This window comes from Lepidochelys kempii, chromosome 3, assembly GCF_965140265.1.
Source record: "Lepidochelys kempii isolate rLepKem1 chromosome 3, rLepKem1.hap2, whole genome shotgun sequence".
In the NCBI taxonomy this organism is placed as follows: Eukaryota; Metazoa; Chordata; order Testudines; family Cheloniidae; genus Lepidochelys; species Lepidochelys kempii.
The window spans coordinates 207,847,605-207,870,506 of record NC_133258.1 but is presented as its reverse complement, the minus strand read 5'-3'; the positions used below and the strand labels follow the sequence as shown (position 1 = coordinate 207,870,506).

The following is a 22,902-nucleotide window of genomic DNA, read 5'->3' as shown; positions in this document are numbered from 1 at the left end:
GCCTGAAACACCATCTTAAAAGAATTTGCAGGTCTTGAAATCTCATTTTTACAGTTTATAAACTGAACTAATTCATTGTCTCCGGTTGGGACCCTTGTAACCTCAGCAGTACCTCAACCAATCATCACCCTTCCACTCAGGCTCATTTGCATGCCATGGTAGAAATGAATCCATGACGGGAGGGGAACTATGCACGTCAAAAGTTTTTACTGGCAGATTCCTTGGTTCACAACCACTGTGCCTCAGGGTTCTGGAGCTGCCTAGTAGCAAACTAAGGGCCAGTTTGCCCTTACATTCCAGCTGTTTTGCATTGCCCTGGTATAGCCCCAAGCAACCAGAGCAAACTGGTCATAGGTTCATCCAAGATTCCTTCTCAAGGTGGCATCAGAGTTCTACCTTCTTGGGCCTGGTATTCTGCCATTATTTTTCCCCCATACCCATCCTGCTAAAGCCTTTCTCCACAAGCCTGCTGTGAAGAGTTCCTCAGTGTTCTGCTTGGAGGGGCTGAAGCCAACACTTTATTTCATTTGACCCCGCCCTCCAGGTAGTGCCGTTACTAACAGAACCGAGCACATTAATTTTTCGGTTCAGTGGTCATGCTAAAAAATAAATAAAAACAACATTCGGGTCATTTTGAACAGAAACTGAATTGTTTTGTTTTTTCTTGCAAAAAACAAAACATCAAAAAAACCAAAAACAAAACAAAAAAACCTTTGTCCGGGTCAAACTCAAGGTTCAAAATGACATTTCATTTAAACAATTTTGGTAAAGTTTGGTTTGAAAATGTCAAACCATAACACTTCAGTGTTTAAAAAAAAAAAAAAAAAATCAGCCAACTTGAATTCATGAATAGTTTTGGCGCCCCCCCAAAATGTACTCTTTGCCAAAAGAAACACCCAGATCTAGTTACTCAGAGGGTATTTCATGGTGCTGTGACTTGGCTGGCCTGACTCTGGAAGGTCATTCTAGGCTCATTCCATTAGAGGCAACTTGCTGAGGTCTGTAAAGCAGTAACACAGCCCTCCCTCTTACAAAACATGACTGCCGGACTCAGCCCCCAAGAAGGAATCCTGTTGTAGACTCAGGTGGGAAGGCCCAACTCCCCCAGTCCAAAAAGTTTTATTTTGGGATCTCTGCATTTCAGGTGGCCAGGTTTTATGCATGGATTTTTCCCTTTTGATTCTGGGTATCACAGTTCTGAGGTTAACTGCTCCTCTGATCCCCTTCCTGGCCTCCTTAAGGGCACCCATTCAGGTCTCAGGCTTCTTAGCCATCACCTCTCTCTCAGGGCACAAACCCATATCCATGTCCCTGTCCCTCTAGGCCAAGGATTTAGGAGTGCAATTCACTGTGCTCATCCCAGCAGGTCTGACCTTAGTCCAGCACCTGAAATTCATTCTCTCCCAGGGACAATGACAAGTTCACCAGGGACAAATCTCTGCTACAATTGAAATTTATTGTGAGAAAGGCCCAGCTGTAGGAGCATGGACCCATGCCAGGCCTCTGTACAAAAGCAGCACCACGTGGCTTTCTAATCCAAGTCCCCCCAAAGGCAGCTTCCCCATAGGAAAGAGAACGAGAGTGGCTATCTCCTCTTCAGAAGGGCAGCCCAGCAGTATGTACCATCCAGCCATAACCCGAAGGAGAATGTTGGGACTGTTCCAACCTTACTGTGGGATATCTAGTAGGTAACTGGATGGCACCCCCATCGTCGCTGCAGGCAACAGGACAGGGGAGTGGTTATGTCCCCAAGTTCAGCCCCTCCAGAGCAGCCATAAGATAGAGAGGGATGCAGATTACTGCAGCATCTCCAGCACCAGGAAGCAAGGTTTTTGGAAAGGGTCCAGTAACTTCAGCAGGGAGGGGGACCTACTGGTAGGCTCTGACCCGTGAGCAGCCCCCAACACCTTCACAGAGAACAGGATCTTTACCATGCTAGGCCCAGGAGGTTAGGTTGAGTTCCCTTGCAGTGGAGAGGGCTCTGGGAAAAGGGGAAGATACACAGACTAGGTTTCCTGCAGATGCTGAAGGGGAGAGAACACAGGGCAAATCCATTTAACACTCCAGTCATTCATTATCCCCCCCCCCCCCCCACCTCTATGGCCCAAGGCTCAGATGAGCCCGGTGGCTGGGAGTCAGCAGCCCCATACCCACACTCTAGGGGGTCTGAATATGCCCGTAGTGCCAAGGCTAGGTTCACAGAAGCAGTACGTGGAGCCTGCCCCCCAGGACACTGATCCCATCAGGGCACTCCTGCAGCTTTGCACAGAGCAGATGCTGTAGGACAAGTGAGAGTTGAGGGGCTGATTTTATTGAGAGCCATTGAGGGGCAGGCACCAGGGCCAGGTGTCAAGCCCGAGCTGCTGCTGAGGGTAGGTTGACGTAGCTCTTCATGGGTGGGAGCGGTTTGATCTTGCGTCCCGCCCAGCCGCCCTTGCGGTGCCATAAGCCACTGCGCGGGCGCTTCCCCAGCCAGCGGTTCCGACCAGCTTTCCCAATGATCCGCTTGTTGTGGTCAATGTTGGAAACTCGCCCCACGGTGGCTATGCAGGTCTCCAGCACCTGCCAGAGGAAGAGAGAGGCTGTGAGCGGGAGCCCACCCGGGGCAGACAGCGCCCAGGATAGGGGTGCCAAGGGAGAGTTCTTGGCCCCTGCTGCCAAGAAGCTGCTTTGCCTGCGCATACAGCCACAGCCCCAACAGCTCAGTGTCCTCTCATGGAACCCCTCCCATGTGTGGGCGGCCTGGCAGGCACTGGTCTACCACCACTGCACCAGAGCAGGTGCCTTCCACTGCTGGACCCTACCCATGGGATGGACCAGGCTAGAGAATACTACTGAGACAAAGACCAGAGGCTAGGGGCCAGCTGGGAAGGGGATTCCCTTAATCTAGGGCAGAGCTGAGAGCCAGGCCTCGTCCCTGGGCACTGGCTGCCCTGCCTGCCTCAGCTCGGTGGCCTGTCCACATTGGGAATACGTATCCAGGGCCACATCTCTGCTCCACAGGTCTAGGCTGCTGCAGAGCCCATACAGCCAGCACAGACCAACCCTCACATTTCATCCTCTGGCTGCTGATGTTGCAGACTCAGCCAGCAGCGACTGCTCAGAGCCCAGGGCAGAGGCGCATCCGCCCGCCACCCTCATCCCCACTCTCCCCCCTCTACCTGCATGTGTCTCTTAGAGGGCAGCTGCACGATGGCCGTTCCATTCACCTTCCTCAGTAACACCCCACAGGTCCCTGTAGCACACAAGGAGAGGGCAGGCTAGTTTCTGGCTTCCCTTAGCAACCGGTCTCTTGCCAGCAACCTCCTCCCTTAGCAAATGGTCCGCTACCAGCAAACCAGCTGAAGCCCTCTGCAGTGCCTCAGAGAGAAGTGGCTCTATCCCAGATGCACAGAGCCCACACCTCTTCCCTTGTCACTGAAGGAGGCTGGGGGAGGGGACAAAGGCACTCGGGATTTTCATACACCACAAGAAGGGAGTGTTCCAGACCCATCAGGTAAGGAACCTCTGCCACCTGGCCTGGGACTGGGGCAAGCAGACAGCTTTGGGAAGGGCTCCATGCCCTGGGAGTGCCCTCCTAGGAGCATGGCTCACCCACTGCGACAAGATATTAACTCCTTCCCCAAGCAGGAGTTGCTGTTTTGGGATGTCAGCCCTCACAGCTGAGGCTAGGGGAGAGTTGTGTAACCAGCAAAGAAATAGGAAATATTCTCCCCATCCTGGGGCAGAGCTGCCAGAGCAGGGACCTTGAACCAAGATGGTGAAGGAGGGCAAAGGCCCAGGATACCAGCCTGGAATCAGCACTGGTTCTCTGGTATCACAACACCCACAGGTCCCCGCCTCCCCGGGACTGGGCAACCCCACCGGCCACCTCCAACCAGCACCTGCAGGTTCCTACATCCCCGTGGCTGGGCTCCACAAGCTGGTCACGTCAGACCAGCACCTGCAGGTCCCCGCCTCCCCGGGGCTGGGCACCCCAAGCCAATCACCTCAGACTGGCACCAAAGCCAGAGGAAGCTGCTCAGTCCCCAACAAGGTGGAGTGAGGGAGAACCTAGGATACAGCCTGCCTAGAGGCAAACCAAACCAATCATCTGGCCTCTACTCAACCCCATCCAGGCTGCTCTCCTTGAACAGAGGAACAAGACCAGACCTGCTCTAACGCTGGTTGTGATCCTGGCGAGGGTCCATCTCACCTGCTGCTCGGATGTACTGTGCTCCTTTCCCAGGGTGGCTTTCCAGGTTATTGATCAGGGTCCCCACAGGCAGAGCTCCCAAAGGGTATGCATCCCCTTCATTGGCAGAAACTGAAAGACAAAGCCCAGTCAGTATGCTAGCACTAAGTCAGCTGATCAGAGCGACTCCAGGGAGGCCTAAATTGGGCTTCTCCAGCTCCCAGTCCCAGCAGAAGGCCCCACAATAACTTCTCACCTGGCCTAACCCCTCGCTCCACAGGGGGGCCAGCGCAGGCTCCAGGGCAATGTCTTAGGTTTGGGATTTTGCCTCATCCTCAGGACAGGCTCTCACACCAGGATGAGAACATCTGAAGTTCCTCCAACTGTCATTCAACATTTCCCCTCTAAGATTGTTCTCCCAACCCCACTGTAGCCCTGAATCAGAGGGTCCTGGCTGGTGTCCCAGAGAGCTGGCTCCCTCCAGCTGACACCGTATCCAAAGCAGTTACAAGTCCCACTGTAGACAGAGTGATGTGGTATGACCCTGAGAGAGGGTCTCTATGGGCATGTGCTGCACTAACAGTGAGCTTGAACAGCTATGCCCCATGCAGGCATGGTCAGCATCTTGCCCCATGACAGATGCTGTTCTGAAGCTTGTGCAGCCCCTGTCAAGGGGAGCCAGGCCCCATGCCCTAGGATTCACCCAGAGCAGGTCGCCCAGGCTCACCTGCCATCCTGCCTATGTGCCCCGAGGTTTTGAGGAGGTCGCCAGGCTGCATGTTTTCTGTCGCAATGATCCAGCGTTTCTGCTTGCCACCAGCCACCAGGGCGATATCAGCCGACCTGACAGAGACAAAGAGGAGCTCAGTGAGGGCACTGGGGTGACTACCAGCCTCACACCTGGCTCCCACAGCGTGAGAAAGCTTTACCGTTTACCATAGGCCCCACAGGGCCTCCCACCCCACACAGAGCAGCCAGGCCTATGCACAGTCCCCCTCACACCCACATGTGGCCCCACACCCCAGAAACGTCCCCAAGCAAAAACCTGATCCACACTCCACACTGCTGCTCACCTGCAGGGGTCATACCGGACCTGGATCACCTTCTCCTCGTAGGGGCCTGACTCAGCCCCAGGTCCGTAGCGCAGCCGCTGGAAGTCAATCATCCGGTAGCGCTGCTTGTGCCCCCCGCCAATCCCATGCACAGTGATACGACCTGCACAGACAGCCAGAGTCAGACAGCCATCCTTGAGCCAGCTCCACCCACCCCTGGGCCCTGACCCAACTCCCCAGAAAGCAACCACCCCTCAACTCCTTCAGGAGATACTGATTCCCACCCATGTGCTGCCTCCTGCATCCATTCACACACTTGCTGTGTTTATGGAAGAAAGCATCTGGCCATACTGGGTCATTCTAACCCCCCATCATAGCTTCCTGCAGCTCACTGTCCCAGCATAGCCTCGATGCTAACAGTGCACCTGGACTGCATGCAGGAAGAGTGGGGTAAACAAACAAGACAGAGCCCTGGAGAGCAGACCCTTCCTAGCTCCACGGCATGGACTTTGGGCCATTAACGTCTCTGCTTCCTCTATTCCCCCCCCCCTCCCCCCGCCGGGTGAATGGGGTCCCTTGAGCGTAACCCTGAAGCCCATTCTCACCCAGTCTGGTGGGTTGCAGGGAATCTGTACTCTAGACATACCTGTGTGATCACGGCCACCTGTCTTTTTCATGCCAATGGGTCTGGTGGTGTATTTGATCCTGCATTTCCACATGGGGTTGTTGGTGGAGAGGGTGGATGAGGTGCTGAATCCATGGCACGCAGGGAGGAGCTTCCCCCCAAGGCAGACCAGCCTGGGATGTTGGGCAATCTGGGAAATCCAAAACAAACATGAAACTCCGAGAACAGAGCCTCCAGTCCCAGGTTGGAAGTGACGGGGACTTACAACTGAAATACCACCCCATAGGGAGAGCGTCACGCACACTGTTACAGTGGGGTGAAGATGGTGGATGCTGAGCGCTGCCCTGTGCTCTCCCTGCCCATCCAGAGACAGAGGAGCCTCAAACCCAAAATGTAAACATTGGCAGACTAGGGAACGCTGGCAGACCAGGGAACGTGCCCATGCCCCCTTTACTCTGCTCCTGTGGGGATGGCAATAAGAACTGGGCACATCACAGCACCTCGCCCCCCTCTAAGGAGACCTGCTATCCTCTCTGTGCCCAGCACAGCTCCAGCTCAGCACCCTATCCACACAGCCCACCAGCCCCTTGCTGTGCTCTGTGCAAGGCTTGCTGCTGCTTGGCACAGAACACCCAGGGCAACAAGGCTGAGGGAGGAGTAACATCCTGCCAGCCCCCGCCAAGGGACACTTGACAATAGGGACCTGAGGGGCAGAATTAAGGTGGGAAGTGTTACCTTAGTTCTGCAGCACCTGTTTTCCAATGGGTGTGTTCTTGCAGCAAGGGGGATGTGAGGGGGCATGTTTGTCAGTGTTTGAATTCTGGGAATTAATTCCCATCGTGAGAGGCTCAGGAGCACAGGGTAGTGCTGAGCACCTCTGACTTTCCCTCCACCCTAACAAAGTTCCTCTTTATATGGGAATTTCCTTGGCTTTTGAAGAAAGTGTGGGTTAAGGTGTCAGCTCCCGCTGCCTCTGCCATGCACTGAGCCTCTCTGTTCTCAGCTGCATGCATATGCAGGTGGGGGCAGAGGTTGTATTTTGGGAACCCCTTCACCAAGTGACCCCACGTACACACCACACTAACTCTGCCACTCATGTGCCACAGCAATTTTCAAGACAATGTGCCTAGGCATCCAGCTTTTAAAGCACTTTTTAACAAATTGCTCTAACGAGAAACCCTGCTGCAACCTCACCTACGGACTTGAGGCTGCTCCTCCATGCTAGATACACAGCTGCAACAGAGACACCTACAGCCCCAAACAGCTCCTGCCTTCAGCCTAGCTTTGGAGCAGCTCAGCCACTCAAGACAAGAGGGGACAAATCAGACAACACTTGCAGTGGCCACATCTGCTGTCCCCCCCAGTTTAAAGGCATTGGCAACTGGCCTCAATTGGGATTCCAGCTCCGCCAGAGGAGAGGAGTGATGAGAAAATCCCACTTGGAGCAGGCACAGCCAGTACCAGGAGTCGGCAGGACTATGGCCCCGGGAAGCCACTGGGGAGGATGCTGATACTGTATAGTACAATCGACAGTTGAGTCAGTTGGCAAAGCTGCATGCGATGCCTCCCTGATAATACACTAGCAAGTACTCCTCTCACTCAGCACAGGGCCCGACACTGGACAAACAGACTGGTTCTGGAAGGCAGGTGGCCGTTCCCCTTCCCTCCACCCCCAACCTCCCCCAGTCTCGGTCACCCCCACCTCCTTCACTCCTAACGCAGAATGGTCATACTGTGCAAACTGGCAACCCAGGTACTGGGAGATCTGCCCACCGCTCCCCTGGGCTCCCCATTTTTTACACTCACTCATGCATCTGTTTCAAACTAGATGATAAGCTCCATGTTGGGCTCCAATCCTGAGTTGTGTCTCGGGGCTCTACTGCAATAATACGTAATCAGTACTAGAGCTGGAAGGAAAGAGTTGGGCTTCACTTGGCTCTGGGACACACTCAGCCCAGCCGCCTGGTTACCAGGTTGGAGACTCTGCTTCAGACACTGAACAGCACAGGGAACAGGGCTCATCTCCAGTCCCGCTCAGCAATCTGGCCAGACTGGGCCTCCTCAGGAGGGCAAGGCCCATCTCAGGGAGGAAGCTGCGGCCGCACAGACACCACACTCCAAGGAGAGAGCAGCAAGGCGGAAGGACAAGGAGGTGGGAGGATCTGCAGGTGACCCCAGCATCGGAGCCCTTGGAGCGGCACAGACAGCTGCAAGGAGCTGCTCACCTGTGAGTCACATGTGGGGCAAGCCCCCCCCAACCCGGCCAGGCTGCATCAGGACCTGTCTTGTGGCACACGCCCGCCCACCCACCCTCTCCCGCCCCTCCTAAGGCTGAAGGGCCGCGGGGCCGGTACCTGCGGGAGGCTGGGGGCAGAAGACAGCAGCAGGGCCCCTAAGGCCCGGGTCAGGTTTGACACAGACATTGTGGCAGCACGGCCGGCTGGCTGGGGAGAGAGCAGAGACAGCCCATCAGCAATGAGCAGGCCCCCCCCCACGCGCGCGCGCCCAGCCCAGGTGGGGGCCCCCCACGCGCGCGCGCGCGCCCAGCCCAGGTGGGGGCCCCCCCACGCGCGCGCGCCCAGCCCAGGTGGGGGCCCCCCACGCGCGCGCGCGCGCCCAGCCCAGGTGGGGGCCCCCCACGCGCGCGCGCGCGCGCAGCCCAGGTGGGGGCCCCCCCGCGCGCGCGCGCGCGCCCAGCCCAGGTGGGGGGGGGCCTTGCCTCACGCTCTCTCCCCCACCCCAGAGCCCGTGGTGGGGTGGTCCCCCTCGCCTCACGCGCCCCCCAACACGGAGCTGGCGGGACCGAACCACTCACTGCACGGCGCCGCCGCCGTCACTGCCCGGGCCCCGGCTGAGCATGCGCGCGCAGCCCGAGGGGGCGGGGCCGGGAGAAGATCCCGCCCCTCTGGCCGTGACCGGCGCGGTCCCGGATGGAGCCGGGCCCCGCCCCCAGCCAGAGAACCCCACTGCGCGCGGGCGGCAGGTGCGCGCGCCGGCCGTCTCTCTTCACACGGCCCCCAGGCAACCGCTGGAACTCGTTGCCAGGGGATGTTGCAAAGGCCAAACGTATAACTGGGTTAAAAAAAGAATTTGATAAGTCGGTGGCGGGCCCTTGGCCCAGACGGTCACAGACGTTCGCCCTAGGCCTGTGGCTGCCAGAAGCTGGGAGTGGGCGGATCACTGAGGGATTGTCCTGTCCGTTCCCTCTGAAGCATCTGGTCGGGGGCCTGGAGCAGTTTGTGTAGCGGGGGTGCTGAGAGCCCTTGAACCAAGCTGTGAGCCCTGTGTATGGTGGAAACTGCTGCCAGCCAGGGGTGCTGCAGCACCCTCAGCACTCCTAGTTCCAGCACGCATGGCATTTGGCACGGACCAGGGGGAAGACAGGCTCCTGGGCTAGATGGGCCAACGGTCTTCCTTTTGCTCCTTGAGTTATTCCAGCCAACAGAACTGTTGCATGCAAATCCGCCATACAGCAAAGGGTAGTGATGGACTGGTTTACCTCTTACCTCGCTTAAGAGTCACCAGAGCAAATGCCCTGAAACTGTGCGTAGGCTAGTATAGACATACTGGTCATGATGCCACAGTTAAGTTCTGTTTTCTACTACTTAAATAATCATAACAACTAGACATAGCACTCAATAATATAGATCAGTTACACAGCCACATTTCTTCAAATATAGCCTGTGTAAAAGATTTCAATCAATTTTGACTTGGGGGGGGGGGGAGGAATAGATCAGTGGTTTGAGCACTGGCCTGCTAAACCCAGGGTTGTGAGTGCAATCCTTGAGGGGGCCATTTAGGGATCCGAGGCAAAAAAAATTGGAGATTGGTCCTGCTTTGAGCAGGGGGTTGGACTAGATGACCTCCTGAGGTCCCTTCCAACCCTGATATTCTATGTATAGAAAGTTTGAAGTGTCTGTGTTAGTCCATTGTTAAGATAAAGAAAAGATACATAATTTCTTAAATTAACTTTTACCTGTACATTTTTAGAAAACTCATTCTGTGCCCCAAGAGTAACTGCTGTAGGTTTGAGGAGGAAATGCTGTGCTTTTCATACAGAATAAAGGAGTTGACTCCCTTCTTTAAGTGCAAATTGGAAGTCAGCCTTGACTATGGAGTCACACCCTCTGTAATTCCCCTAATTGGTATTTTTCTTGCTGTTGGGGTGGGGAGTCTTGCTTGGTCTGGGTCTTGTTATTGCCAGGTATTGTTGGGTTGGGTTGAGTGTCATTTTGCTATTGCGGAGGCCAGAGATGCACTGGGTATAACTGGGCTGGGGCTTGAATCAGGTGTCAGTCCTGAGAGGAGTGTAGGTGGAATTAGGCCTGTGTTTGGCAAGGGGAGCTGGGCTACATTTCCATAACACAGAGTGTGCTTGGTGAGTAGAATTTGGCTGGGTATGTCTGGCATGGCTGAATGGGGACAGGTTTTCTTAGTGCAGAGTATGGTTGGCAAGGGAAATTGGGCAGGTTGCCTTAGCACCAGGTGTGGTTGTTGAGGGGCCAAATTTCATAAATTTTAAGGCCAGAAGGGACCATTATGATCATGTTTTCTGACCTCCTGTGTAACACAGGCAGGAGACTCTCTCACAGTGATTCCAATATCAAGCCAATCACTTCTAGCTGAGCCTTTTAGAAAGAGATCCAGGTTTTATTTCTAGAGTCCAAGTGACAGAGAATCCTCCATGGGTTAGTCATTTTCATGGTCTAAAATATACACCTTATTTCTAGTCTGAATTATAAGATATCTCTTACCCACGTAGGTACTTGTAGACTGGGAATAAGCTTCTTTTGAATAAACTAAGTAGATTGAACTTCTTTAGTGTCTCACTATAAAGCAAGTTATCTAGACCTCAAATCATCCTTTTAGCTCTTTTCAGAACTTTTCCAGTTTCTCAAAAAGTTCTTACTGAAGTGTGGATGGCAGAACAGGACACGGTATCTGGTAATGTGCCCATCAGTGCAGTAAACAGAGGTGATGCCATCACATTTCTACTTAATGTTCTCCTACTTATACATCCAAGGATTGTGTTGGCTCTCTTAGCCACAACATCACACAGGGAGTTCATGCTGAGTTGGTTATCTGTCATAATCCTGAAGTCCTTTTCAGGGTCACTGCTGTGATGTTGCACTCTATATGATTTTATGAAAGTATGCTGGTGAGTGTGAATATAATGTAACTAAAATATGCTTCATGCAAAAAGTCTCTTATAAGGTATCATTACAAAGCTAATAATCTACTGAGTGTGGTAATCCTATTTGTATAAATGTATCACTCTTGTATCTGAAACTAGAAATATAAAATATAACTCTGAGGGCCAATTTTAATTATGCAAAGTGTGGGCCATTAATGGTGGTTTGGAATCTTGATTGCTCCCATCAACCAGGACAATTGACTGTGGATGGCTCTGTTTGCAGGCAGGCCTTCCTGGAAGTCAGACTGGGAGGAATGAAGGCTTGGGGTCTTGTCATCTGAACTGGAATCCATCTTTAACCTGGTGGTTTTCCATTGAGAAGGAGGGGTGGGAACCCAGAGGGACAAAGAATTCCCGCTTTATGCAAAAGATATATAAGTGGGTGGAACAGAACAAGGGGGAGGCAATCATGAGAAATTCCCTAGCTACCACCTGAGCTGGAACAAGAGTTGTACCAGGGGAAAGGATTGTGTCCAGACTAGGAAGCCATCCAGTCTGTGGAAGAAACTTATTGAAACATCTCTAGGGGTGAGATTTTATCTGTATTCAGTATTATTACTGTACTACACATAGACTTGCATGTTTTGTTTTATTTTGCTTGGTAATTCACTTTGTTGTGTCTGTTACTACTTGGAACCACTTAAATCTTACTTTCTGTATTTAATAAAATCACTTTTTACTTATTAATTAACCCAGAGTATGTATGAATGGGGGGGGGGGGGAACAGCTGTGCATATCTCTCTGTCAGTGTTATACAGGGCGGACAATTTATGAGTTTATCCTGTATAAGCTTTATACAGGGTAAAACGGATTTATTTAAGGTTTGGACCCCACTGGGAGTTGGGCATCTGAGTGTCAAGGACAGGAACACTTCCTAAGTTGCTTTCAATTAAGCCTACAGCTGTTAGGGGATGTGGTTCAGACCTGGGTCTGGGTTTGCTGCAGGCTAGCGGGTCTGGCTCAAACCAGGCCGGGCACTGAAGTCCTAAGTTGACAGGGCAGGAAAGCAGGAACAGAAGTAGCCTTGGCACATCAGTAGGCAACCCCTTTCTGTGATCCAACCCGTCACAACTGCATTAAAGATAAAGTCCCCATGTTGTAAGTATGACCTACTTTATTTTTTTCCGCGGCCTCGTATTTGCCTTGTATTAAAACACATGTTGTTTGAGTGGGCCCAAGTTACCAAGTGATCCTGATGACTGACCTGTCCTTATAATTCCATACCATTCTGACAGTATTTGTGTCATCTGCATATTTCATCCGCACTGCTTTTATATTTACTTTCAGATCTTCGATAAAAATATTAAACAGTATTAGGCTAAGAACAGATCTGTGTGGTACCCCCCCCCCCCAGAAACGATTCCTTCGCAATTCCTTTTCGCGATCTGTCAGCCAGCTTTCAGTCTATTAAATATAACCTGCATTCATCACAGATCCTGCTTTACTTTAAACCCGTGCCACGTGGGACTCGACCAGGGGACGCGTTTGGACTTCCGTAAGCGAGGTCCACACCAGCGGTACCGTCCTCCGAGCTGGTCGTCTCTTCAAAAGACCCCCCCCTCGAGTGTGTTTGACGAGGCCTACTTCCCCAAAACTATGTCATGCGGCTGGACGCACCTCCTTCGCCATCAGCCCGGCCGCAGGCGCGCTGGCCCCGCGGGGGCGGCCGCTCCCCCTGGCTGGCAGCGGTTTCCATCAGACGCTGGGGTGACAGTTTGGTTCCAGGGCTCCCAGCACCCCCACGAGACACACAGCTCCAGCGCCCCTGCCCGAGGGCCGCGAGGCCAGGCCTTGCAGGACCCCCTAGGTGGCAGGGAGCTGGCAGCCCCGGCCCGGGCACGAGCCCCACCACCACTGCAAGGGACCAGCGCGTCTCCGCCGCGCGCGCGCGCGCGCGCAGCGCCCGCAGGGAGCGACTCGGCCCCGCCCCCCCCCCCCCGCGCGCGCCCGCCCGCCCGCCCGCCCGCTCGCTCGCACGGCCAACGCTGCGGCGGGGCGCGCGCCCAACGGACGAGCCCGGCTCTCACGCGGCTGCGGGGGACCTGTCAGAGCGGCCGGGCAAGGCCGGGCGGTTGCTAGGCCACGTGACGTGCCGCCCCGCGGGGCATTGTGGGAAGCGGCTGCCGGGCTGAGGCGACCGACTTGGGTTTAAAGGGACCGGGGCCGGCGGCGACGGTCGGAGCCAGGGGACCCCGCCGAGTGAGGGGTGAGTGAGGCGGGCGCCTGGGACTGGCGGCCCGAGCCCCCCCATCCCCGCCCCGAGCGGCTCGCCCCTGCCGGCCGCGGGCCTGGGGCGGTGACAGGCCCGGGGCCAACTCTCTGGCCTGAGCGCCCCGGCGCCGCCGCCAGCCGGCCGGAGCTGGCGCGCCCGGTCCCGCGGAGGCGGCGGCCGCGCCGGGGCCCTAGCCCGCCTGGGGAGCGGGAGTCGGCAGGGGACCCAGCTGGGGAGCGGGTGAGGGCCTGTCTCCGCTGGGCCCGGCTTCCCGGCGGGGCACCGGGCCGCCCGCTGGCAGGGGCCGCTGGTGACAGCCCGTGGCAGGGAAGACGCTCCCGCACTTGGCAGGTTTCTCAATCCAGCGCAGCCGCTCCAGGGAGAGACCTGGGTGCCCTGGTGAGCCCCCCAGGGACAACACCTGCGCCCTAGGCAGCAATGGCCAGAAAGATAAAGACCCTGATTAGGGGGTAAGGCATGCGAGAGCGGGACTAAGCGTGAAAATGGCTATGCCACGGAAAGGGCACTGGGCTGGGACTTCAGAGCTCTGGGCTCTGTTCCCTTCCTAGCCCTGCCACTGGCCTATTGCCTGACCATGGACATGTCCCTCGCTCCTGGGGTGGCAGGGAGGTGGCTGGGCGCGATGGGATGCAGTGAAGGAAAATACAGTGGCTGTGAGGGGTGGCTTCCTGGCAGTCAGGCACTCCAGTGAATGAAGTCCCAAGGGAAGAGGGATCACTCCTGCTTGGAATGCTTAAAACTAGACTGGACCAAGCTCTCAAGAACAGAGACCAGTCCTGCCCCTGGCGATGGACTAGATGGGACCTAACAGGTCTTTTCCATAGCTAGCATCTCAAAGTTTGGCCTGAGGCAGAACTAGTGTTGCAGGGAGAAATCTTCCCAACTTAGGAAAGGGTCTGACTTGAGTAACCAGCTGTCTGCTTGCCCTTGATACGTGGCAAAACCATCTCAGTCAATGCTTTGTGATGACCGGTCCAGGACACGCTGCCCTAAAGTGCAGGGTCTTTCTGCACAGCCTAACTGCAGGGGGCACTTGGCCAGCTCTGTGCTAGGATGGCAAGGAGGGTCTGGCAAAGGCAGGAGAGTAACCAGGCGCTTCACCTGTCCTGCATTCTGTGTGGCTTAGCAGGAGCCCTAATAATCAGTGAAGGCAGAGCTGTGTATGAAACCCATGATGAGAGTCCAGGTCTGGGTAAGAGGCAAAGTCCTGAATTCAAGCTGGGGCAGAGCATTCTGCTGCTGTTGAAGTGGGGTGATCCACGCTCTCTCTCACTGTATGTAGTCTACTTGTCTAAACTAATAATTAGTAGAAAATTTACACAAATTGGACATCCTTGTTTGATTGAAGAGCACTTTGTATCTGCATACAAGTGCCCCTTTGATTGTTGGGAAGGCAGCAATCAGTGTTACCTTACCCCAGATGCTTACAGGGGAAAGAATCCGGGTCAACTGAATCAGTGCAGACTTGGTTGACTGGGAGGCTGGGTGGACACAACATAATGGAACAATCGACATACTCCACTCTGATAGCAGTCAGACAAATCTCTTATTTGCTGGCTGAGAGCCCCTGAAATCAACCCCACCCTCAGGCTCCAGCATGGCAATGCCTTAGCTGGAAGCGAGCTTTGGATAGCTTTCAGGGACTGCAATTTTGCCCTCTTTGTGCGCCATGATATTTCCCAGCCATGTTCCTCCACTTAAGCTACTGCTCCCTTCAGTAAAACCCCTGCTCTGCCCTTCCAGAGATGCTTGTCTACTAAGCTGTACTCCTTCTGCACAGCAGAGGGATGGGGGAACACAGCCAGCACTGAGGAAACTAGAGGCTGCAAAGCTATGGATGGCCTGCTGAGGAGCTGCACAGAAGTCAGGGCTATTCTGGGATGGGCCCATAGTTGAGGAAGCATTTCTGAGATTGGGGAGGGAGCAGCAGAGATGGAATTTAGCTGTCCAAGTAAACTGAACTTAGCTGACTAGAGAGTTGCCTTCTTTGGGTTTGTTGCACTGTAATTCAAGTTAATAGATTGCCAACTAACTGTTGTTAACTAATACCTCTGTTCATGCTGATCCTGGACACTACAAAGTCAGCAGGAGTGTGGTATGGTGCAGCACTTGGCCTTGTGTTCCTGTTTGTGTTTGAATAATTAATCCTATGCATCATGTACTGGGGTGGTGGTGTTTCATTTTGTAAAAACTTTGTGGAGTTCCCCTTTTTCCCATGGAGGGATGGGATGAGGGGGTAAAAATCTCTACAAATCTGTGTAAGATCATACTACAGGCTTTAAAAATTCCCAGCCCTTGGCTCTGGTGCTATGTAGCCATCCAGCTGTCAGGGATGCTCCATCTCTGTCTAGGTCCTCATGCCCCCCTCTGTGTTTTCTGATCATGTTAACCCTGGTCATAAACACAACCTCAGAAGTTCTCTCGACATAACTGACTGCAAATGAAAATACCCACTTTATGACCATGCTGACTCCCTTCTCTCCTCTGTGCAAAGATACCTGCCTGCTTTGAGCAGGGTATTCATCTGTATGCTATGCGTAGAGAGAGGGTTGGTGGAAGGTGTCCTCCCTCTGGAAGGTAAGAACTTCCACTTGCAGTGAGAGGGTGCATAGGAAAGGTGTAGTGGGACTGGGTAGATGTTGTTTCTGGGCAATGTCTGGAGAATGAGTTGTGAAATTATGGTCTTTTGAATGTAGTGGGTAGTTGAGATGGGCATGGTGGAGGCATTTGCTTTGCATGTGGAGGCAAGGTGTTGACATCTGGCTAGTAATGTGCAGGTGAACTGGAGGATGCTCTGTGGCCATGCAAGGTTGGGGTGGGAGATGGCTTGCAGTCCATGCTGGAACATAGGCAGGTGTCAGAGTTCCTGGTCTGAAGATTGAAGAGGGGCAGGCATGTGGTATTAAGCTTGTCTGGGAAATAGTGCAATTTTACATATAAACCTCTATTTCGGAGATTGTATGAACTGAGTTGTACGTGAGTATCCTGTTCCCTGTTAACATCTATATTAGTAAAGGCCTAGGTTTTAAGAGTAATGTTGCTTGCTGTCCACACAGTGAAACAACCTTCATTCTAAGCAGCAGGTGTGTTTGTTCACAGGGACTCTGGACTCTTGTTATCTGCTGGAGCAGCTGCAACTCTCTGGGTAAGGTACAGGGGAGGCCGGACTTGAGCTTCCTTAGAAGCGCAGGGCAGAGTTAATATTTGCTCCCCGAATCAAGGAAAGTTTCCTTTTCCTTGGCAGAGGCGCAATAATAAGACTTGCCTTATACTTTAGAATTTACTAGGTGTTTCATCTCCAGACTGAGTGGAAACCAGCCCCATCTGATGCATGAGTAAAGCTCCTAGCCCCAGAGAGCCAGGCGGATTCCTTACCTTCTGTGTGCATTTTCCCTTTACAAAAGGTAAAGTGCCGGTGGTGGGGCAGCCTGTCCTGAGAGGCAGTGTTTTTGGGGGGTAGAAGCAGTTGTTGTTGTGCAGTGCACTGTACACGGTCACATCCTCAGGCCAGGGATTGACTGTCTAGCTAGGCCATGTCTTTGCTGCCAGAAAAGGTGGTTTTACAGTGAGCTAACTAGTGAACGTTTGCTGTGTTGCCGTGGAGCTGAGATGCTGGAGTGTTTACTGTGATGTAGCAAGGCAAGGTCAGCACTGCACCCCTGCTCCAGTTGCCCTTACTGCGCTACATTGCGGTAAAACTATAGTGGCTTCTCTTTACTATGATTCTGCAGTGAGATGGCAAATGTGCGTTAATTATACCATGGTGAAAACACAATTTTGAGATCAGACACAAGAAGTGTGTATAACAAACATTCAGCAGGAGAGGTTGAATGATAATATCCCTTATTGATACCCTGAAGAAGCGGGGTAAAGAGAGCATTGGGCTGGGCTTCTCCCCTCTTCCCCAGGGACACTATATAGGACAGAGCCAGAACCCTGAAGCTGCAGGCCACGTAGCTGTAGCAGTGGGGTGGCAGAGAGAGCACAGACTAGGGAGCCATTTTAGGGAGTGTTACAATGGCAGCATGTCACTGCTCATTTTGCCCCATGAATGGGGTTGTTTTTGTGCAGGTGGACCAGGCTGAAGGGCAGGCATCTTTGAGCAAGATGGCGGGGAACAAAAACTAACTCCTAACTGCCAAGCTATGTACTTCCTGGCAGTTTGGTGGATGTCAGCCTGTCAGTGATTGTGTGGCCACCTTGTCTAGTCAGATTGTGAACTCTGGGCAGGTTCTGTCTCTCTTGTTCTGGGCATATACAGTGCCTAGTGATGTAGGGCCCTAGGTGCTACTATTATACAAATAGCTGGTAACCCTGCAGCACCAGAGGGTGCTATTGCTAATTTGAGAGTTCCTTAAGCGCCATGTGTTTGGCCTGAGAGTCTGGGGCAGGGCTCACGGAGAACGTGGATGAGTTTGATTCCAATGACTGATGACTGAACGTCTCACTGAAACCCAGCAAATCCTTGGTCACCTGCTGGGGGTAGAGGGAGAAGGTGGTGGCATCAGCACTCTGGGCCAGGTACTGTCTCTAGAATCCCACTCCAGAGAACAGCAAGGCAGGAAGCTTTGGTTGTAACTGTAGGGCAGGACCCTCTTGATGTATGGCGACAGCCTGGCACTGTACTATGCTTGCTGGGATTTCCACTGCCTCCCAGAGGCAGAAGCCTGTGTGGGTTTGGCACGCCATGCTCATGGGTTTTCTCCAGCATTGTTAAGTCTTGATGGTTTCTCTGTAGCCTGGCTGCACCTCCTCCCCAACCCACTGCAGTAGGGGGAGCTTGGTTGCTGAGCTGCCTAATGTCTCGGTCTCCGTGTGAAGGGAGGTCAGAGCAGCAGCAGATGCTATCATCTCTGTGTATGTAACTGCATCCTGCAGTCCTCTGGTATCCACAGCATCCTTGGGAGTAGGAATGCTAATACCTGACAGGCTTCTTCAGGAATCCAGGTATGCTCCTTTCTGGTGCAGGCTGGTGCATGGGGGTGGGATGAGTCACATCCTGGGGAAGGAGGGAGGGCTGGCTCTGTACCTTCCTGTAACAAAGGACTGTATTTGGCCATGCTTTTGCGGTGAGCTAGGCTGGAAGCCTCCTCTTGGGAGGTTCCAAACTAGACTAGGCAATCCTGGTAAATGTACAGTAGGAACACCCCTGTACTAGCCCCCAGCAATGGACTGGGTGGGATATAAGGGGCTTTTCTTTGTCTGTTGGGAAAGATCCGTGTGTCCTTGCTGCAGGACAAAGCAGGAGAGAATGTGCCATGTTTTTGCTTCTCTGTGACAATTTCAGAGCCTGGAAGTCTGTCTGCTTTCTAAAAAGCTTTTCTTTATCCTCTGCCTTTACTTTAAAAATGTCCAGAGTGTCAGGTCTTGTTTTTCTGGAGGGTCCCTGGGGGCAGGGGCTCAGCTGTAGTCAGGAAGCTCTCTCACCACTTAATTAGAGGTGTGGGAAATTTTGTACAAAGAGACCTTTTATCCCAAGTGTTTTGTGTTTGTCTGGGAAAAGAAAATCCTTCCTTTAGACCAGTTAGACTCTGCTTCCCTAGTGTTGGTAATGTCATAACCCTACTATTAACTAGGTGGCCCTCAGGTAAATGAGACCTAAATTATTATTATTAAAATAAACCCTTAAAGCCTCAGTTTACATCTTAAAAAGGGCCCAAGTCTCTCCCTAGGATGAACTTGTCACTTATTCTCAGCTGAAAATCTGTTGTTTTTCTCTTAATGGGTATACAACTAAATTGACTTTCCTTTTCCCCCCCCATTACCTAATCATCTCGTCATGTTACTTGTTCACTAGAATCCATGGCCTCTTTTATGTATAAATGCAGTCCCGGCCCCTCCCCCTCTGCTACCTTATCAAGGGCAGTCACCATTACAATATTTTGCTACTTGCATAGCCAACACTGTTAACCCCCCTATATACTGGGTACCAGAATATCTGGGAAGGCAGTAAAGTGAATGATTTACGAAGGTATTGGTAAATATATTAATGGTGACCACCATCTCTCTCTCTCTCTCTAAATACTGTTATGTCTCCCATCACCATAACATCTGAGCACTCAAGGGTCCCTGTGTCCCATTGCTTTATCTAGTCCTACAGCATCTGAAGTCTTGGAAGTTCAGGATGGAACCAACTATCAGGGCCCATCAAGTGGGAGAAAGTGATATATTACCACTGTATTTGCACCCATTTTAATAATGATTTAAATTTGCAAGCAGGAAATCTTGAGTTAATTCATCAGTCTTTTTAACCTTATTTTGCATTTGTACTTTTTAATTATCTTCCTAAAGAGATTTTGATTCTCATTGGTTGGTAACCATTAAAATATGAACTAAATATAGTCTTTACACTAAATTTCTTTTTGCTAAGATGGAGGATAAGTAAATGTGTATAAATCTAGTCTAAGCAATTATGTGCTTACTTTACATTTATCAGATTTTTTAATTTTTATATTTTTTACTATGGTGTATGATGCATTTCTTATTTACTAGATTAATCTCTTGTTTTGTTTCATGCTCTATTAGATGAAAATTTGAATTAAATAAAAAATGGACAAAAACACTTAAACTTTTTTTATTCGTTAAGTAAACCTACCTTACTTGTGCTGGACACATACAAATTTTTTCAAAGTGTATCAACATATTTTGTTGAAAACTAAGGAGGTGTTTGATTGTTTCTGGTCAACACTGTAGTACGAAAAGAGCCATGAGACTGATTAAAGGATTGAAAGACATGCCTTATAATGGTAGACTCAAGGAGCTGAATCTCTTTAGCTTAACGAAGAGAAAGTAAAGGGGTGACTTAATCAGTTTAGAAGTACCTGCATGAAGAACAAAAAATTGATAATGGGCTCTTCCGTCTAGCAGACAAAGGTCTAACAAGATCCAATAGCTGGAAGTTGAAGTTAGAGAAACTCAGACTGAAAATATGATGCAAAATTGTAAGTGAGGCTAATTAACTATTCAAACAACTTACCTAAGGTCATAATGGATTCTCCATCACTGGTAATTTTAAAATAAAGATTGAATTAGAGCACAGATTTAGAAAAAACATCCAAACACAAAAGAATTCAGGGAAGTCCTATGACCTGTATTGTGCAGGAGGTCAGACTAGTCACTAGATAGTCACAATGGTCCCTTCTGGCCTTAGAATCTATGGATGTTATCTGTCCGCCCTGACTGGGTGCTTTCTAATGCAGTGGCTACTCTGGTTTCAAATGTCCAAGCAATAGGTTTCCTAGCTCTTTCCCCTGAGAAACTCTTACACAGCCTGACATACCGCTGGGGCAGGAAAGTGATAAGCACATCTTCCAGCTTTCTCATTTTGGATCCTAAGCATATGCCTGTACTGCAGTTGGACACCTGCAGCTGGCCTGTGGCAGCTAACTTAAAGTCGGGCTAAGGGGCTGTTTCATTGTGGTGTAGATGTTTGGGCTCGGACTAGATCCTGATCTCTAGGATCCACTCCCACCTTGCAGACTGGAATAAACTCCCCCAAAAACGAAGGACCTGCACAAACCTCACCACTTCCTGCTCCAAGTACAAGGCATGTTTCTTTGACCTGTCTCTTCTAATATAAACACACACGTGAATATATCTGTTGCTAACAACCCTCTTCTCCCTCCCTCCCGAATATCCCTCCACTGCACACTCTTCTCCCTCTGGAGAGAGGATGAGAGAACAAACAGCATGTGACGTGGTCACATTGCTTAATGCACTATTGGAAGCAACTCAGCGAGATGGTGATGGTGTGGTATGGGAACCTGTACTGAATGGGGAGAAGAGAAAATGGGATGGATTAGTGATTCCCTAGCTCCTGATGGAGAAATCCAGAGCATGTGTTGGACAGCTTATTGAGAAAGTCTATGAAAGAGGAAAAGACTATCAGGGTTGGAAGGGACCTCAGGAGTTCATCTAGTCCAACACCCTGCTCAAAGCAGGACCAATCCCCAATTTTTGCCCCAGATCCCTAAATGGCCCCCTCAAGGATTAAACTCACAACCCTGGGTTTAGCAGGCCAATGCTCAAACAGCTGAGCTATCCCTCCCCCACTCTTTGCCCTTCCCTGGCCTAGGGTACCTCTCTGCTAGCAGTGTCTGCTCCAAGCTCAGTGGCAGTGCGTTCACTCCACCTGACAATGGAAAGTGTCAAGCTGAATGCCTGAATCATAGCCCCTTGCTACTGGATAAGGTGAGATTTTTCTCATTAGTTTTTCCCTCCTGGGTCCTCACAGGCTTTTTGCTTTTCAGTGTGTAATGTATCTGATGGGAATGGGGAGAGGGATTCCTAAAGGCCACCAGCCTGGCTCCCTTCTGGCAAAGGGGTGACTGCTCTTATTGTGGTGAGGAATGTGGTATAAGTATTCTAGAGGGATCCCCCACTCTCAGGTCTGCCTGTCCCAAAGAGATGCCCTGCTTGAAGGACTTGAACACTTCCTCTCTGTACTACCACCTCAGGGAGACCCTATAATGCCCCAGCCTAGGTGATCTTGTGAGTGGTGCCAGGAGTAATTCAGAGAAGGTTATTGGAGACCCTGGACTTCCTGCTAATCTCCATTCAGATGGCAGGCCCCTCTTTCTTCTCATGGAGTTGGCATCAATCAGCACCACCCTCAGGAGTTCCTCAGGGGCTGAGCGGTTGCAGATTTCAACAGACTCCTTTGTATGAAAGCCTCCACTAAAGCACCCTCTGCCCTGTCCCCAGGAAGCCTGCCCATGTCTCTTCCTAGCAGAAGGGAAGCCTAGTCTTTAACTCGACCCACTCAGCACATGCTACAGGCACTGTGCTTTTGTCTGCATTAGGCTTCCTGGTTAGCAAGTGTTAGCTAAATTCTAGTGTAGGCAACCCTGGGATTGTTCTGGAATCTCACACCTTAAATGCACTCTTCCCTGTCCCTCCCTCAGCCACTGGGGTGCCTCTGGTCCAAAGCTGCTCAACTGGGGCTCCCTCATCTTGAAGGGTGAGCTCAGATGTCTGCCCTCCTCTTGGAAGCTGCTTTGCCCTCCAAAGGAACCTCGGAAAAGCTTTGCCTGCCCAGACAAAGAGCAGGCACAATGCCCTTATCAGCACTGGGGGTGCAGGGAAGGTTTTCTCTTGAGCTTGCATACAGTGAGCTTGACATTAGCACCCGTTGCCATAGAGCTCCCTTCCTGTCTGAAAGGCTGCGTACCACATGTGGACCTGCCAGCATTGGGAAAGCTGTAAGTGGGGGCTCTCTTGTAACTCCAGGGAAACCCACTGGGGTCAGCATTTTCAAGGAGTAATAAATAAGTGTCTACTGATGTGTGTGGGGCTTCTTCGGAGACAGGCTGCTCCTGTGCCATTAAGAGGGGGTACTCCTTGACTGTGATGACCTCCGGTTCCTTGATCCTGCCTCTCTCCCTGCTACTTAATGCAGCTGGGACTCTACACAGGGACTAGGAGGAGGCAGCCAGAATGCTGCTCCCAGTCCTTGGGACTATGATTCAGGCTGGAGGATTCCCTTTCTTCTCCCTGCTTGAATAGACAAATGGGGAGTTTGAATCCCCTTCTTAAGCAAAAGCCTCCTCTTCCTGTTGGACACAGCTAGGTGCTGAGCAGGTCTTTGGCTAGGCTGTGCCCCCAGTGTTCAGCATTGGGCTTCAC

At 51.9% G+C, this 22,902-nt stretch overlaps 2 protein-coding genes across 10 annotated transcripts in view; one reads left to right on the top strand and one right to left on the bottom strand.

The window, feature by feature from the left end:
• Positions 1-2,289: 2,289 nt before the first annotated feature.
• Positions 2,290-8,766, bottom strand: MRPL2 (mitochondrial ribosomal protein L2). Of its 3 annotated transcripts, none has more exons than XM_073339857.1 (8): positions 8,667-8,766; positions 8,206-8,295; positions 5,873-6,041; positions 5,248-5,389; positions 4,902-5,017; positions 4,196-4,306; positions 3,162-3,235; positions 2,290-2,562 (listed from the first exon to the last, which is right to left on the bottom strand). In XM_073339857.1, the coding sequence occupies exons 2-8, from the start codon at positions 8,272-8,274 to the stop codon at positions 2,350-2,352; spliced, it is 894 nt and encodes a 297-aa protein (XP_073195958.1). In that variant the 5' UTR covers positions 8,275-8,295; positions 8,667-8,766; the 3' UTR covers positions 2,290-2,349. The 3 variants fall into 3 exon arrangements, with proteins under 3 accessions (XP_073195958.1, XP_073195959.1, XP_073195960.1); XM_073339858.1 differs by lacking the exon at positions 8,667-8,766 and adding an exon at positions 8,571-8,658; XM_073339859.1 differs by lacking the exons at positions 8,206-8,295; positions 8,667-8,766 and adding an exon at positions 7,658-7,675.
• A 4,303-nt stretch (positions 8,767-13,069) lies between these two features.
• KLC4 (kinesin light chain 4) overlaps positions 13,070-22,902 on the top strand; it is a 49,480-nt gene continuing 39,647 nt past the window's right edge. For 4 of the 7 annotated variants that reach the window (XM_073339852.1, XM_073339855.1, XM_073339853.1 and 1 more), the window contains exon 1: positions 13,072-13,251. The gene's annotated coding sequence lies outside the window, so the exon portion shown is untranslated. Of the gene's footprint in view, positions 13,252-22,902 lie in introns of all 7 variants that reach the window. The other 3 variants (XM_073339847.1, XM_073339851.1, XM_073339846.1) reach the window with 1 other exon arrangement.